The following is a 17,690-nucleotide window of genomic DNA, read 5'->3' as shown; positions in this document are numbered from 1 at the left end:
GACAGCGTTTGAGGAAGTTTCCAATCATATTTGCCTTATTGACTTCCCCATATGGCATCATGTGTGGTTTTTATTCTTCTCCAGCAGAAACTACAAGCGCAGCACCCCCAACAACCCCAACAACACTTGAGACCACTACTTGTAAGTAGGATTTATCATATTTTTACTTTATATGATAGTGATAGCTTTATATTGTTACTATTGTATTCATTCTTGGGAAGAAATCTGTATGATTAAAAAGCTCATATTTTTCTTCATACTGGGACTGGATGTGAGTACGATATAATTTGGGAGCTGGGATTTCAGGGGTGGCTTTGCCTGCATCCTTGCTAGAAAGAAAATGATCTTCTGGTTTTTATGCCCTTCACTGGGGACTTAACTGGACTCACTGGGGAAAGGGTAAAGCACATTGATGGTTCCCAAAAGATTTGTCCTAATTTGCTTGCTCTCCATGTGTTTTTCCTCTGCTTCTTCTCCTCCACAGATGGAGTCATAGTTGATGGTGAGTCTGTCTGCCAGGGACTTCATCATGGCCCCAGGCATGGGGATGTACACCCTTACTGCTGCCCCAGCCTCCCTGTCACCCACTATGACACCCTGAGAAGGTGCTGCTGGCTCCGGGTTGTGCTGTTGGGTGTTGGGGGCAGCCATGACCAGGGAGGATGTGGGAGCCTCCTGTCCAAACAATATCACTGCCTGGAACCAGAGCACTGCTGTCCTGACCAAGGGTTTTCTGTCTCTCACAGAGGTGTTCCTGCAGCTGACTGATGGGCCCAACAGATGTGCAGGCAACGTGGAAGTCTTCTTTCTTGAAAGCTGGGGTAAAGTGTGTGGGTACCTGTGGGACATGCAAGATGCTGAGGTGGTGTGCAGGCAGCTTGGCTGTGGCTCACCTCTTAGTGTGATGGAGTATTTCCCTTCCTACTCGTACCAGTACATGGTGACGGAGGTGGATTGTGATGGCTCTGAAGACTATCTGTGGCACTGCCCTTTCAGCGAATCCTACTCTGACTGTTATCGTGGGGCAGCTTCTGTCATATGCTCAGGTAGGTTTATGCTTTTTGATGGCTGAAGAAAACCCATCTGGAGTTCATGTGAGGCTGAGCAGTCTGCTCAGATCTTACTCCATGCTCTGGAAGGTGACAGTGGGTCACGGGTCCATGTCCCTACACAGGGGCATGTGTTTTAGACAGAGCACTGTACCTGTACTTGCAGACTGTGCTTGGGAGAGCTGGGATTCAGGTAACAGCTCACACTTGGAGCAGAGTGTGAGGGGTGGGGTGGTTTTGAGCCAGGCCACTCTCCCCACCGGTCCCTCTGTAGCTCTCCATGAGCAAATAGCATGTGCTATAGCAGGGTCTGTTGTGATAGGGTAAGGGGTGATGGATTTAAACTAAAAGAGGGAGATACAGGCTGGATGTGAGGAAAAAATTCTTGCAATGAGAGCAGCAAAACACTGGCACAGGTTGCCCAGAAAGGTGGTAGAGCTCCATCCTTGGAGACATTCAAGGACAGGCTGGATGTGGTTCTGGGCAACCTGACCTAGTTGAAGATGTCCCTCCTCTTGGCAGGGGGTTGGACTGGATGAGCTTTGAAGGTCCCTTCCAACCCAAACTATTGCATGATTCTATGTGCTCTGAGGGGATCCAAGGGGCCCAAGTGCTTCACACCCTCTGGTTTTCTCCTTCCAGACTCAGGTCTAACAGTGCCTCCAACAACAGGTAACCGGAGATTTCTGTCTGCACACATCTTCTCCTTTGGGTACTCTGCCTCTAGGATGCTCTTATCTCTGTCCCAGCACAAGACCCAAACGTGGGCTGCACTTGCAGACCTTGGGTAAAGTCCATGGTGCTCAAGGAGACGTGGGATCACTTTGTTGTTTCTGAATGGCACTGGGGGGGGGAGTTACTATATGCTGCCTGTGGAGTTTGCCTGCGTGGCGATTTGTATCCCAGTGCCTTATGACCATGGGTTAGACTTTCTGTTTAGATTGTTTCTCTTCTCTGCTAGCCATGTCGTTCTTTTCAGCCTCATCCTTTCAATAGACTTAACTTTCTGCTCAACCTGCAAATGTCTGTGCTGGTAACAAGCTGTTCTTGCTGGAGCTTGGGCCTGGGAGTCTCTGTTGTTGTATTTCGGGGTTGTCTTCCTTTTCTTTGAATGGGATTTCATGGTGAGTATTTATTTTCCTCTAGCACCAGCAGCTACAGTGAGCCCGACAACAATGACCACAAGTTGTAAGTTGAATTTGCCCCCCTTTACATGCTATGTTTAATGCAGGCATGAAACATGACTTTCTAACTTTGCCACCCTCCTGTTCTTGGGATGTCCTTTGTAGGATCCTGTTGAGATCTATTTGTATGTGAACTGTGGGGCTTGGGTTTCATTGTCCTGGGGTTCCCTTTGGAGAGGGGTGATTCCCAGCAGGATGTTCTTTTAGGGCAAAATGCTGCTCACTTCCCTGCTGATGTCCCCCTGCAGCACTGGGTAACTCCAGCTCGACTCCCCATGTGTTGTGGGCCACATTTAGATCCGGAGGGGTTAAGGGGTCTGGTTATCTCCTGCCTCAGGTGTCCCATTGGTTGGTCAGGCCCAACTGATGGGGGTTACTGACCATGATGAGCACAAGCTGTGCTCTGGGCTGGGGGGACACAGGGATGAAGCTTTGGGGCGCAGCTGGGAGATATGGTCTCTTTGTAAAGGGCCATGTCCTTCTCTGATGGCTTCTGGAGATGGGATTCCAAGGGCTCTCTGCCCATCCCCACACTCTGCTCCTTTCCACAGGGCCCAGCTCCTGCGGTGGCTTCCTTCAGGAATTGTCCGGCTTAATCCAGAGCCCGAACTACCCCGACTCCTACCCCGACAGCGCCCACTGCATGTGGCACATACAGCTGTGGGAACTGGATCACAGAGTCCAGCTCCAGTTTTGGGATGTTGAGTGAGTCCGGTGGGATGTGGGGTGTGAGCTAAGGGGTGGCTCCATCCCCATCGTAGTTCCTCGGTTGCCTCTGCCCAAGGACCAGGCTGGGAATGAGGTTGGGTTGCTTTAGCACAGCCTATGGTGCATGGTGCAGGCAGACCCTCCTCTCCCTCCGCAGGCTGGAAGACAGCAGCTGCCAGTACGATGCCATTGAGGTGTATGATGGTGGGTCTCCTGCGGACCCCCTCCTCGGGATGGTTTGCAGGAACAACCATCAAATCTTCACATCATCTGGGCATCAGATGATCGTCCTGTTCCACAGTGACAGCAGTAGAACCCAGAGAGGTTTCCAAGCCTTCTACTACTCATTTCCCACCTCCAGCAGTACCACAGGTAAGACTAGAGCTGTCCTTTACCCTTTGCCAGGGAAGAAGCACAAAATCTTCCTTAAGGATTTTCTGATGGCTCTTGACACCTATGGGCATCCAGACTCTCTTAGCCCCACTGACAGGCGTTTTGGCTCACAGGAATCTACTTGGACAGGGCTGACACCAGACTGCTACCAGAGTGCTGTTCCTTTGCTTGATGGGCAGGGACAGGGGCCCTCTCCACCTCCAACAGTGCTAATACTGAATCACCATTGATTTCTCTGACTTTCTCTGATCCAGAGAAGGGCAACGGGGCTGGTGCATGGCCTCTAGCACAAGTGTGATGGGGAACGGCTGAGGGACCTGGGGGGTTCAGTCTGGAGAAGAGAAGGCTCAGGGGGGACCTGATTGCTGCCTACAACTGCCTGAAAGGAGGATGGAGCCAGGAGGGGCTGGGCTCTGCTCCCAAGGAACAAGGGATGAGACAAGAGGAAACGGCCTCAAGCTGCACCAGGGCGGGTTTAGATGGAGCTGAGGAACAAGTTTCCCGATGACACCGAGCTGTGTGGTTCAGTTGATACCCTGGAGGGAAGGAATGCCATCCAGAGGGACCTTGGACACACTTGTGAGGTGGGCTGATGCCAACCTCATGAGGTTTAACCATGACAAGTGCAAGGTCCTACAGCTGGGTCAGAGCAATCCCAGGCACAGCTACAGGTTGGGCAGAGAAGAGATTCAGAGCAGCCCAAGGAGAAGGACTTGGGGGTGTTGGTTGATGAGAAAATGAACATGAGCCGGCTTCAGTGTGTGCTCGCAGCCCAGAAAGCAACTGTATCCTGGGCTGCATCAAAAGGAGCGTGACCAGCAGGTCGAAGGAGGTGATCCTGCCCCTCTACTCTGCTCTCGTGAGACCTCACCTGGAGCATTGTGTGCAGTTCTGGTGTCCTCAACATAAAAAGGACATGGAACTGTTGGAACAAGTCCAGAGGAGGCCACGAGGATGATCAGGGGACTGGAGCACCTCCTGTATGAAGACAGGCTGAGGAAGTTGGGGCTGTTCAGGCTGGAGAAGAGAAGGCTGCGTGGAGACCTCATAGCAGCCTTCCAGTATCTGAAGGGGACCTATAGGGATGCTGGGGAGGGACTCTTCATTAGGGACTGTAGTGACAGGACAAGGGGTAACGGGTTCAAACTTAAACAGGGGAAGTTTAGATTGGATATAAGGAGGAAATTCTTTCCTGTGAGGGTGGTGAGGCACTGGAATGGGTTGCCCAGGGAGGCTGTGAATGCTCCATCCTTGGCAGTGTTCAAGACCAGGTTGGACGAGGCCTTGGGTGAGATGGTTTAGTGTGAGGTGTTCCTGCCCATGGCAGGGGGGTTGGAACTTGGTGATCTTAAGGTCCTTTCCAACCCTAACTATTCTGTGATTCTATGACTCTATGAATCCCTTCCCCAAAGGGTGCTCAGGCATTGGAACAGGCTGCCCAGGGCAGGGCTGGAGTCACCATCCCTGCAAGGTGTTCACCGTGTACACAAGGCCCTCAGTGCCATGGGTTAGTGGTGGCCTTGGCAGTGCTGGGGAATGGTTGGACTGGATGATCTTGAAGGTCTTCTCCAACCTGGTTGATTTTATGATTCCATGATTTCCTGCAGGCAGAGATATCGCTTGTTTGGGGCACACTCATTGCTGCAGAGGCCAATGTTCCTGCTCATGGCTACTACCTGTTTTCCCAAAATAAAGAGGGCTGACACTCACACGCAGTGCAATGAGCTCCTTTTGGCAGCTGAGGGGCTGTTGAGGGGTGTGTGGCCGCAGTGTCAGTAGCTCCAGCTCAACTGCTGCTGTGCCACTGACCTCGGGTAGGGCTGGAGGGCTGGAGATAGTCTGGTTATCTTCTGCCCCTCCTCAGGGTCATACAATCTCGGCTGAGGTTGGTGTTGCTCTGTCCCGCCAGGTTATGATGCTGACTGTGGGTCTTGGGTTTACATATCCCAGGGTTAACTTTGGGGAGGGCTTACTCTTCACCTTAGGTAAAATGCTGCTTACTCACTTGCTAATTTCTTCCTGCAGTGCCAAGTACCTCCAGCTCAACTCTCCCCATGTTATCAACTACAGGTAGGTCTGGATGGGCTGAGTCATCTGGTTATCTCTTGCTCTGGCTCAGTCATGGAATCACAGGATGGCTGAAGTTGGAAGGTACTTCTGGGAGTCATCTGGATCAATGCCCTTGCTTAAGCCAGGTCACCTAGATCTGGCTGCCCAGGACCATATCCAGGTGGCTTTTGGATGTCTCCAAGGATGGAGAATCCACCACCTCTGTGGGCAACCTGTCACCATCACAGCAAAGCAACGTTTCCTGATCTTCAGCAAGAATATATGCAGAGCATCTGAGATAGGGTCCCCAGATGGGAAGACTCGTGTTTGTTTTGGGACTGTGTGTGTCCAAGTGCAAACAGAGGTTCTGGTTGTAGTCAATGAAAGGAATATTACTGTTCATAATTTGAGGGTATATTCCTCTTCATTTAATACCTGAAGTGATCCCAAAATAGCAGTGCAGGTGATTTCACACTCAGTGTAGTCATTTCTTTGCAGTCAAGCAGTAATCTCACAGGTGCTTAGGAAGCATCATTTTTGACCGCTTCATAAATATTGTTATTCCACTGATTCCTATTTCAGCTGTTTGTTCGAGCACATCATTTGTGCATAGGGCGTATTTTGAAAGGTTAATTTTTCACATAGTAAAGGTTAGCTCAGGGAGGGAAGGAGTATTTCATGTCTGCCAGAAGCTGAAAAGAAAAACAGAAAATCTCTTAGACCTTAGTAGGTCTTTTGTTCATTCCTTAGGTTAAAAGAAGTAAATGTGTACTATTTCTAATTTGGGAGATAAGTCAAAAGACAATTCACACGTTCCTCTCTTCTTGGAGAAGTTTGAGCTTGTACTGAAACGTGTCCTTGAAATCCATTACTTGGTTTTATTTCTAAATGTTCTTCAATCTTAATTCTGCTGTTATTTGATTGGGCTGCAACCTGTCTATAGATAAATTTCATACAATTTTCTGTCTGTGACATGATGCCTTCATGTTTGTGAACTGTATATTTGTCAGTGTTCCTGTTAGCAAACAAAATAATTTGATCTTTTTTGCCCTCCCCTTTGCTTAATAGCTATTGTTATAGAGGTGAACCAGGCCCAGCTGTGACTTTGTAAAGGAACAGCTGACCTCTGGAGGTGCAACCTCCATAACTGTGCAGTTCCATGAAGTGCAGGCATTGAAGAGCAGCATTATAAAAGCTATTCAGTGTGCTTAGCATCTCCTGATCTGCATTCAGATGATATATGAACCTCATACAAAGGCCACTGAGCTGGTAGAAGTCACTGCCTGTAAATTTTAGACTTACAGATTCTACATAGGCACATTCCAAAAGCAACCTTAAATAAAATACGCATCTATTTTTCTTCTGATTTTTTTCTCTGCAGAATATGATTCTTGTGGTGGCTTGCTTTCCTCTCCATCTGGTACATTACAGAGTCCATTTTACCCCAGAAACTATCCCAACAATGCCAACTGTGTTTGGGTAATAGAAGCAAAGAACAATTTCCGTGTCACACTCTCATTTAGAGATGTTCAGTGAGTAAAAATCTATTATTTGGGAAGATGAATGTATGGGATTGTCACCTTGGATTTAATAAGCACAGAGCTGCTTGATTTAAAGGGTTTTTTTCAAAGCTTTTAGTACATCTGAGATGTACTAAAGATGACGACGCCTTGGGTGAGATGGTTTAGTGTGAGGTGTCCCTGCCCATGGCAGGGGGGTTGGAACTGGATGATCTTAAGGTCCTTTCCAACCCGAACTGTTCTATGATTCTATGATTCTGTGAAAAATGTATTCCTTTTTGTTTATTTGTTCAGCAATGTGGCTGGCATCTAATGAGACAGAAACTGAGGGCTGTAATTTCTGTTCCAAAGATTTGATAATCATAGTAGATAGCAAAATGTACTCTTTTGCTATGAACTCTTAATTTGAGTTAAAAAGATTAAAAAATATATAATAATGAAAAATAATTATGTAACTAAATACCCACATTTTCTCCTCAGGATGGAAGGGGGCAGATGCCTGTCTGACTACGTGGAAGTCTACGATGGGCCACTCCATACTTCTCCTCTCCTTGGGAAATTTTGTTCTGGGTCTTTTCGCACATACACATCTTCCTCGAACCTCCTGACTGTCCGATTTCACAGTAACTCTCGGTACACATACAGAGGGTTTCAGGCTGACTATTATTCCACTCCAGCAGATCAGAGCACTAGTAAGTTCATGTTTAAAGCAGAAAGCTGCTTCTCAACTCTTAGCTAATTCACCGAACTTTAACCTTGTTGTATGATTTCAATAAATCACCCATTTCGTATTACTTTAAACTAGAACTGGAACGTTCCATAGAGATGCAAATGTATGATTTGGATTCTGAACTCCTTCTGCAATATCAGCTGCTTCTGCAAAAGATATTGTTTATTTAACCTCTTTTTGGTCTCTTCAATGAGCTTGTAACATATTTTCCTTGCTATCTCCTAGCACTGCTGTGTTTGCCAGACTACATGCGTGTAGCTGTGAGCAGATACTACCTTCAGTCACACGGCTACTCCGCTTGGAATCTCACCTTGAAGGACCCCTATTGCAAACCCAACATCACGTCCCGCTCTGTTATATTCGAGATACCATACACTCGCTGCGGCACTGTGAGAGAGGTGAGGCTTTAAACGTTCCAACAGAGTGTGCAAATATGATGTGTGTAAAAATTCAAACCAAAGAATGCACTCTGAAAACTGGCACAAATTAAAAGCTACGCTGGGCTCTGCGGGGACTGGAAGTGTCCTGGTGATTATGGGTTGCCTCTCCTGAGGGATAAGCTATATTATATGCCTGTTGTTGCTGCCAGAGCATTCACTTATAGCCTGTTACTGATCTCCTAAGGAATAAAGTGTGGAAGGAAGCAAATACTTTGTATTTTCAAGGTCCCAAGCTGTGTGTGGTGGTTAAAAAGGTCTCAAAGTTTTTACTAAATATGACCAATAGTGTTTTAAACTAGGTTTCATCTTAAATACTGTGCTGGACTTGAACCTTCAGGCATTTAATGTTCAAAGCATTGTGCAGGTTGTATTTTATTCAGTTATGTCTGCCTCTAACGTGGGTAGTTTTCTAGGCCCACATTGTAGCACTGAATATTAAAGGTAGATAAGTGATTCTTATCTTGAGAAGAGAAACTACGAGTTTCAGACTTCTCCACAGCAGACTTTCTGGGAAATAATGCATTTACTGTGCACATTGCTGCAAAGATACAGCAAAGTTTAGAATTCATAACAGGAAACCTGATGATATGAATTAATTTTGCATTTTATCTTTTATGCCAAACAGGGAAACAACGATACAATAACCTATTCCAACGTTATTAGAGGGTCCTCTTCTGGTGCTGTAATCACGAGGAATAAAGATCTTCATCTGCACATCAACTGCAAAATGCTCCAGAACACATGGGCCCGAACGATGTATGCTGTGGAGGACAATTTTGAAGTCAATGAAACTCAGTATGGCAGATACAATGTAAACCTTACGTTCTATCATTCTGCATCCTTCTCACGGCCAGTGAATGACTTCCCATACTCTGTTAACCTGGATCAGAATTTGTTCCTTGAAGCTTACCTGCACAGCTCTGATCCAAACCTGGTGTTATTTGTGGACACCTGTGTGGCATCTCCCACTCCCCACAATTTTACAACACCGACCCATGATATAATCAGGAATGGGTAAGCTTTTATGCATTACAATTACAGATAAAACTGCCTTTGAATCCCTGTATCTCCTTTTTTTTTAATGGAATAGTGTGGATACAGCACACATAAATGTCATTATTGCCATTAATGCTTCTAACTAATTCATGAACATGGACATTTGGGAAAGGGGATGGATTGACCCAAACTATAACATACACTCTCCAGTTTAGAATGACAAACAGGCTAAATGGCTATGGCCAGTTCATTGTGGATTGTTATTATTGAAGAGGTAGTGATGGCATATCTCAGGTAAGGGTGACTTACCTTCAGCAAATCATACAAACCCTAGGTATCTAGACACATGACAGGCTGAGGGGAGGTAACATGGCTCAATGTTGCCAAAGAAGGGTATGTTGCTTTTCCCAATTGCAGGTTTCTGGACCATTTTCCTCATGTTTAACATCCCTTTGCACGTTATGTGTTATATTGCATGTAAATGACTGATTAGTGTATATTCATGACAGTTTTCTTGTTTCTTTTTAGGTGTGCTCGAGATTCTACTTATGCTACATATTATTCACCCTACAGATACATGGTCCGGTTTAAATTCAATGCCTTCCAGTTTGTTCGTCACAATCCACTGGTTTATCTGCAGTGTGAACTAGTGGTGTGCAGGGCCTATGACTATTCCTCCAGATGCTACCAAGGCTGTGTTACTAGGTCTAAGAGAGAGGCAAGCTCTGGCCAAGAGAGTGTGACTGTAGTTGCTGGCCCAATACAGCTGAAGGAAGCCGGTGCTGAGGATAGGAATGAACGTGATGCTAGATAAAACTGCCTCCTTTGACAGATAGCATCTTTAAATGCCAATTTAATCCTGAAAGAAACTATGCTGCTGGATCAGCAGCAGCTCTAGAATGTGCTTACTGACTCATGCCTGTTAAACCCACTTCGCATCAGTTGTCTTCATTTCCGTGTAGCAAAACTGCTACTTCAGCAGCTCTCCAGGGATTCTGATAAAACAGGGCACAGGCAGCTCTGTGTCACAAACCTGCCTCCAAACTGCCTGTGATTTGTCCCTGCTGTGTCTGAAGAGCCAGTCTGAAAGCTTCCCTGAGAGATCCTCTAAGCTCTTTTCTTCCGGGTGAAACTGAAATGGTTAAGTTGTGGCTTAAACCACCTAAACAAGCTCTAACAATATAAACCTGGACCTGGATGTGTCAGTGCAAGAAATGAGTGAGTTCACCTTTCAATCTGGTCTAGTATTCCCTTTTTTTTTCTCCATTTTTGTAATGTTTTGGAGATAACAAGATCAGGGATCAAGTGTAACAAGGTCCTCTCACTTTTCACAGGGCTGGACTTCTTGTCATCCAGGAGAATATGAATTCAGCTCCTGCTCCAACTGATGTTTCTCATGCACCATTTATTACTGCTCCCAGGCAGTTGCTGTTTTCACTCTTGTTGTGTTTCTTCTGAAACATAAAGTGAAGACACTAATTCCACACCAGATCATGTAAGCCTTGTAAATTCCTGCAGCTGATAACATTGGTTGAGTAATTTGATGGATGAATTTCCTTGCATTGACTATTCAAGGTTAAAATGAAAGCACGAAAGGCTTTCTGTGGTAATGGCTTACCTCATGAAAAGAGGTGGGCTTGACATAACAACTTGGTGTTGAAGGAAACCAGAAGACCAGCAGATGTTTTCAGCCCAATAACAACCTTCAAATTAGTTGCCACCTGCAATATTGAGGCTCTCAAACCTTAATGCAGTACCTGAATCATAGAATCGTAGAATGGTTAGGGTTGGAAAGGACCTTAAGATCATCCAGTTCCAACCCCCCTGCCATGGGCAGGGACACCTCACACTAAACCATGTCACCCAAGGCTCTGTCCAACCTGGCCTTGAACACAGCAACAGATGGAGCATTCAAAACCTCCCTGGGCAACCCATTCCAGTGCCTCACCACCCTCACAGGAAAGAACTTCTTCCTTAGATCCAATCTAAACTTCCCCTGTTTAAGTTTGAACCCGTTACCCCTTGTCCTGTCACTACAGTCCCTAATGAAGAGTCCCTCCCCAGCATCCCTAGAGGCCCCCTTCAGACACTGGAAGGCTGCTATGACGTCTCCACGCAGCCTTCTCTTCTCCAGGCTGAACAGCCCCAACTTCCTCAGCCTGTCTTCATAGAGGAGGTGCTCCAGTCCCCTGAGCATCCTCGTGGCCTCCTCTGGACTTGTTCCAACAGTTCCATGTCCTTTTTGTGTTGAGGACACCAGAACTGCACATAATACTCCAGGTGAGGTCTCACGAGAGCAACTTCTGTTCATCCTATACACCTGCCAGAATTTGTAATCATTCAAAAAATTACCTGAAAGCTGTTTTTCTTCTGATTAAACAGAGAAATATAAAGAAAAACCTGACTTAAGCTACAATACATTTTATTTACTTGGAATGTTATTGGCTTAAAAAGAAGTTTTTATATGTATGGTGTTCAAGGAAATTCCAAAGCTAACAGTGTAAGAATTCCTTTTTGAGGTGTAACTTAAACACATCTAAATTACTTAATGCTTTTAATCCTAAAGAAGCCAACCGAACTAAAGGCCTTGATTCCCAAACAAACATATGTCTACAGTGCTAGCCAGTGCTAGTTTTCTTGATTTCCCTACTGATACCATGCAAGGTCTTCCCAAAGATTCCTGAACTGGTAGCCTGGACAGCAGATGTCTAAATTGTGCTGCTCAGCTCTGTGTCTTTTTCAGGAATTTTATCTTCTTTCAGAGCTTAAAAAACAGAAGAATCAAAGGGTTATAATGGAAAAGTTAGGATTACTGCTTTAGCTTTTCTCTGCTCAAGGCCCGAATCATCTTTAACTTTAGTACAAAGGTCGTGGGCCTTGATTTGTCATTTAAAGTAGAACTAGGTTGTTGCTTGTATCTATCATATTTCTTAATACTTCTTATTGCATTTCCTCCTTGCAGAGATCTGAAAGGATCAAACAGTTTAACTTAGCAATGCATAGTTTTAATCATTGAAATCTGCGCCAAAGATGAAATGATCCATTAAAAAACAATTCTTCATATCCCAAATCTAATACGCAGTGCAACATGACCTAGTTTTCTGAGTTGTATGTTCCATTTGCCTGAATCACAAATATAGCAAGATAGAATGCAAACTGCAGTGTGTGCCATTTCTTTTTACTTGATTTTTCCCCACCTAACTGGGCAGATAATTTCTGCCAGTGTGCTCTTTGCACTATGAAGAGTACCCTAGGTGTGATAATCTGAGGCAAGAGGAGCATGGTGTTTGCTAAATGGATGATGGGCAATGACAAATATGAATGCACCTCACCTGTTCCTCCTCCAACTAGGCATTATCAAATGATTTGTAGACAGGGAAAAGGAGTTAGTGAATTTTGCCACACTAGATTAAGTCAATTTCACACCTATATCGCTATATTAGATATTGCACTATGTATTGACATTTAAGAAGGAGCCAAGATAGGTTGTTAAATATTTGAATTAGAAACAAAACTTTGCAAATGTTTAAATAAGCTTTGTGCATAACTTTTCTGCTATGAATTATCTCCAAAAGATTTAGAAATTAGCGAGGCACTTAAATGTTTGCCTTAACCTCTGCAAGATCAGGCCTCCAATACACTTCCCAAACTCCATTCAGAAGATATTTACTGAAGTACTTACCACTCAACTGATGTACTTAGCTCATCAATTTCCCAACAAAGGTATATTTGAGCACCACATACCTGAACCTCCACATTGGAAAACTCCCAAAGGCCAAACCAGGCTGTGCTATGCCTTTCTACAGAGCCTGGCACAGGGGTTTGACCATACCGATGTCAAGGAGTAGGTTTTGTTCTTTAACGTGAAAGCACAACAGTACTCTCCGAGTAAGCCTAAGAAAGTGAGAAAATCTGCCCAATAGACTCCAGGCTGTATTTGCCATTACATAAATCACTGAGAATTAGCATAGAGAAGAGGGTCTAGAAGTTGGCTGTAGCACAATGCATGGGCAGGCACTGGCCACATTGACTACCCAAGTGATCACAGCCTGTTGAAAAGGCTAGGCAAGTCTTAGCTGCCTAACCCAGTCACTTAATACCTTGGAAACAATTCTTTGTTAGGTAAGAGGAATTTTGGATTGGCTTATTTGGCTAAAAAAAAAAATAGAAAAAAAAAGGGTGAAAGGTGGTGAAGTTGCCTTGAAGTAAGGTGATATAAAATATTTTCTTATGGCTTTCATTGACATTCAGTTTTATTCAAGTGATTATAAGCTCAACAGCTATGGTCCAACAACAGAGAGGATCTATAAAGTTGCTTAAAATGCTCTAAAAAGATTCTGCATTGTGTTTGCAAGTTATCTGATATGTCTCATCTCCTCTACAACTTATATCTTCTTGCTGAGGATTTCACTGTGCTGCAACTGCCTTTGGCTTTTGTGTTTCCTGGTTCACGTGAATACAATAACACAATGAATCTCCTCTTGTCAGAAGGATGCATGAGTCATCCCTTAAAAAAGAAAAAGACAATAGCCATTGATTTATTCCACTGTCCCCTTTGTAGCTGCCACCCTACAGTGTAGATAGATTGGTGTAGTTTTGAACTAAGAACCTAGGCTAAGAATAGTAATAATATAAGCTTTTACTGATCTGACAAGAAACCTTGAAAGAGAAATAAACACAAGCCTTTCCAAATGAGAATCAGCAAAGCGCTTAAAGAAAGAATGATTGGAAAAACCTCATGAGAGCAGATGTATTTACTAAGAGCACTTCAATGATTACACGATTTGACCTACAATCTGCGATTTGATACAGAGATGGAGGAGACTCACCAAACATAACCAAGGAAGGGTGGGAAAAACTTCAAAGCTTAGTGCAAATATGACAACGTAAATAAACATCACTATATGTTCATATCTTTTATATTCACTCACAGTATTTAATAGAAGGGAAAATTATGGAGACATTTGGGGTTTTCCTGCAATTATGTAGGCTGTAGTTTCATGATAACATAAATTTATTATAGCTCTTTAACTACTGCACATGCTTTGATCTTAAACCTTAAGTACTTATTAAACTTTCATACAGCTCAGTCCTCAATCTATGTTGCCCTTTAAGCCTCTTCTTTTTCAGAAATATTCCCTGGAAAAATTTCCTATGGCTATACACAATTATCACAATGGTAATGTAAGAAGACAAAAGGCATTGAAGTCTGATTGAGGTTTTTTTCCCTTGGGAAGTTTTGAACATGTTCCAAAGCAAGAGATTGCAACAAGAGCTCAGTTTACAACATTTACAGCTCCAATTATACCTAGGAAGGTTAGTCTTGCTTTCTCCACCTGGATTTGTCTCCATTCATCACCACTTTTTTGGCTCGACCATCCAGCTGTTTTTTTACCCAGCATAAAGTACACTTGTACTATTTTTGAAGCAGCCAGCTTCTCCAGGTGTCAAAGGCTTTACTAAAGTCCAGGTAGACAACATCCACAGCCTTTCCCTCATCCACTAAGTGGGTCATCTTGTCATAGAAGGAGATCAGGTTAGTCAAGTAGGATCTGCCTGGTCAAGTAGGACCAACCCATGTTGACTGGGCCTGATCACCTGGTTGCCCCGTACATGCCACATGATGGCACTCAAAATGATCTGCTCCATCACCTTCCCTGCCACCAAGGTCAGGCTGACAGACCTGTAGTTCTCTGGATCCTCCTTCCAGCCCTTCTTGTAGATGGGTGTCACACTTGCTAACCTCCAGTCAAACTGAGACCTCACCAGTGAGCCAGGACTGCTGATAAATGGTGGGAAATGGCTTGGTGAGCACTTCAGCTAGCTCCTTTTGAGGAACCTTTGCATGGATTCCATCATCCCCATGGACTGCTGTGTATTTTAATGGTGTAGCTGGTCATTGACCATTTTCCTTTAGATTATGGGGCTTCATTCTGATCCTCAGTCCTCTCTTCCAGCACAAGGTGCTGTGAACCCTGAAAACAACTGGTCTTACTATTAAAGGCTGAGGCAAAGAAAGCATTAGAGTACATCAGCCTTTTCCTCATCCTTTATCACTGTTTCCCCACACACATAATAAGGGATGGAGATTCTTCTTAGCCCTCCTTTTGCAGTTAATGTTTCTATAGAAACATTTTTCATTGTTTTTTATGGCAGTAGCCGGATTAAGTTGGGCTTCAGGCCTCCTCATTTCCTCCCTGCATAACCTCACCACTTCCCTGTAGACCTCCTTAGTTGCCTGCCCCTTCTTCCGACAGTCATAAATGTTGCAATAAAGGTACCGAAGATCTGTTGACTCAGGTGGAGCTGACCTGAGAGCAGCCATTGAAGTCCATTTCCAGGTGCCTTGGCCACAGTCCAGGGCCAGCCTTGATCACATGGAATCCAGTACTAAGGATGAAACGCCCAGCCAGACGTTCCTGGAACAACAGCCCTTCTGCCATCCTGCAACTGCCAGGATGTTTGTGCACTCAGGAAGGCACTATCACCCTTGATGATATTCACTTGTCATTGCTGCTAGCTGTCTTCTTTTCCTGCAGAAATACAAGCAGATAAATTGGCACCTTCCCCTGATACAAAGCAGAGCTATGGTGTTGCCTAAAAAGAGTTATACTGGCTTCATTTGACTCTTATCTATTGGCAAAGAAAAAAGGCAAAAAAACAAAACCCACCATGACCAAAACCCCAGAACTAAACATGGAACTTTAAAGTTGTTTTCCAGAATTGCTTTTGGCTGACAGGGAAGTGCTAGGCTAGGCTATAACAATAATTATGCCATCACAGTAATGGTATAATAAGGATTCATATGAATTTTAGAGACATTCTTGGCTTAGGCAGTAAGTAATAGGCAGAAGCTGTTATGCAGGGCTGATGTCTGATCTGGACCAGCAATAAGATCTTCCTGGGTTTTTCCAGAACCCAGGCATGTGGTATTCCTATGTTCTGGCAGGAGACCCACATGTATGGGTGACATATTGCTTGGAAAAATTCTTTATTACAGCTGATGCTTTTCAAGAAAGCAAAATTGTGAGTTCAAATCCAGAGCCACTTTGAGGAATCAACAGATACATCACACAAGGAGCATTGTCTTCCTGATTTCGTAATTACATCATTTAGATTGGAAATCAGCCATAATTGAAAATAGCTCAAATAGCTCATAGCAAGAGGAACCTCCCTAAAGAACTAGTCACAAAATCTTCAGACGTTGTGTATGAGGATCCATATGTAATCAGAAGAGTAATCTTTCTCTTTCAGCTGTGTGGGATCATATAGTTATTTTTAGCTATATAAAGCATTCTCCATTGAGACATTTCATTATTCCATGCAATTTTTATGCAAAAAAAAAATCATCTCTATATCTGAAAATAGGAAGTGATAGAAAACAGGGCTTAAAAGAAGGTTTAGGAGAGTACAACAGGAGCACTTGCATTCAAATATTTTGCTGGCTAGCACTGACTGCAGTAGGAACAGAAAGCGCTACAGGGCAGTTTCAAGAGTGCTAGCCTTGCCTGAAGGATAAATACATCACACTGAGATTTACCAAAGTACCTTTCAGGTGGGCTCCATTACTGGCTATCACACATTTTGTGACGTGCTCACAACTGTCCTATGAAAAGGAAGGACCCTTGTTTTTTATTTGCATCTGAAAAAGTGGGAAACAAACTCATGTTTGGTGCAGAGCAAGACCTGGCCATCTGGGTTCCCCACAACCAGGGCTGTATTTTCCACCAGCAAATTCAAGGCATCCATCTTGAGAGGAGGAAGCTGATGATTCCCATATCCTGGGCTGCATCAAAAGGAGCGTGACCAGCAGGTCGAAGGAGGTGATCCTGCCCCTCTACTCTGCTCTCAAGAGACCTCACCTGGAGCATTGTGTGCAGTTCTGGTGTCCTCAACATAAAAAGGACATGGAACTGTTGGAACAAGTCCAGAGGAGGCCACGAGGATGATCAGGGGCTGAAGCACCTCCTGTATGAAGACAGGCTGAGAAAGTTGGGGCTGTTCAGGCTGGAGAAGAGAAGGCTGCGTGGAGACCTCATAGCAGCCTTCCAGTGTCTGAAGGGGGCCTATAGGGATGCTGGGAATGGGCTCTTCATTAGGGACTGTAGTGATAGGACAAGGGGTAACGGGTTAAAACTTAAACAGGGGAAGTTTGGATTGGATATAAGGAGGAAATTCTTTCCTGTAAGGGTGGAAGATCATCAAGTTCCAACCCCCCTGCCATGGGCAGGGACACCTCACATTAAACCATGGCACCCAAGGCTCTGTCCAACCTGGCCTTGAACACAGCAACAGATGGAGCATTCAAAACCTCCCTGGGCAACCCATTCCAGGGCCTCACCACCCTCACAGGAAAGAATTTCTTCCTTAGATCCAATCTGAACTTCCCCTGTTTAAGTTTTAACCCATTACCCCTTGTCCTATCACTACAGTCCCTAATGAAGAGTCCCTCCCCAGCATCCTTATTGGCCCCCTTCAGACGCTTGAAGGCTGCTCTGAGGTCTCCACACAGCCTTCTCTTCTCCAGGCTGAACAGCCCCAACTTTCTCAGCCTGTCTTCATACGGGAGGTGCTCCAGTCCCCTGATCATCCTCGTGGCCTCCTCTGGACTTGTTCCAACA

The 17,690-nt window shown here is 44.7% G+C and overlaps 1 protein-coding gene across 1 annotated transcript; it reads left to right on the top strand.

The window, feature by feature from the left end:
• Positions 1-649: 649 nt before the first annotated feature.
• Positions 650-10,181, top strand: LOC133272390 (deleted in malignant brain tumors 1 protein-like). The gene is made up of 9 exons (XM_061459551.1): positions 650-1,046; positions 1,692-1,721; positions 2,785-2,938; positions 3,099-3,313; positions 6,765-6,915; positions 7,384-7,595; positions 7,859-8,031; positions 8,699-9,087; positions 9,598-10,181. Exons 1-9 carry the CDS (start codon positions 650-652, stop codon positions 9,881-9,883), a joined length of 2,007 nt encoding a protein of 668 aa, XP_061315535.1. The 3' UTR covers positions 9,884-10,181.
• The last annotated feature ends 7,509 nt before the right edge of the window (positions 10,182-17,690 follow it).

Source organism: Pezoporus flaviventris, unplaced genomic scaffold (assembly GCF_033815535.1).
Source record: "Pezoporus flaviventris isolate CSIRO_AGI_PZ_B2104156 unplaced genomic scaffold, CSIRO_AGI_Pfla_v1 ptg000029l, whole genome shotgun sequence".
In the NCBI taxonomy this organism is placed as follows: Eukaryota; Metazoa; Chordata; class Aves; order Psittaciformes; family Psittacidae; genus Pezoporus; species Pezoporus flaviventris.
This window is presented reverse-complemented; position numbering and strand designations above follow the sequence as displayed.

Bases quoted from the DNA above. Each gene is read 5' to 3' on its own strand.
- LOC133272390 (XM_061459551.1), top strand. From the start codon at position 650: ATGACCAGGGAGGATGTGGGAGCCTCCTGTCCAAACAATATCACTGCC. The intron at 1,047-1,691 runs GTAGGTTTATGC...TTCTCCTTCCAG, and splicing joins AGCTTCTGTCATATGCTCAG to ACTCAGGTCTAACAGTGCCT. The intron at 1,722-2,784 runs GTAACCGGAGAT...TCCTTTCCACAG, and splicing joins AACAGTGCCTCCAACAACAG to GGCCCAGCTCCTGCGGTGGC.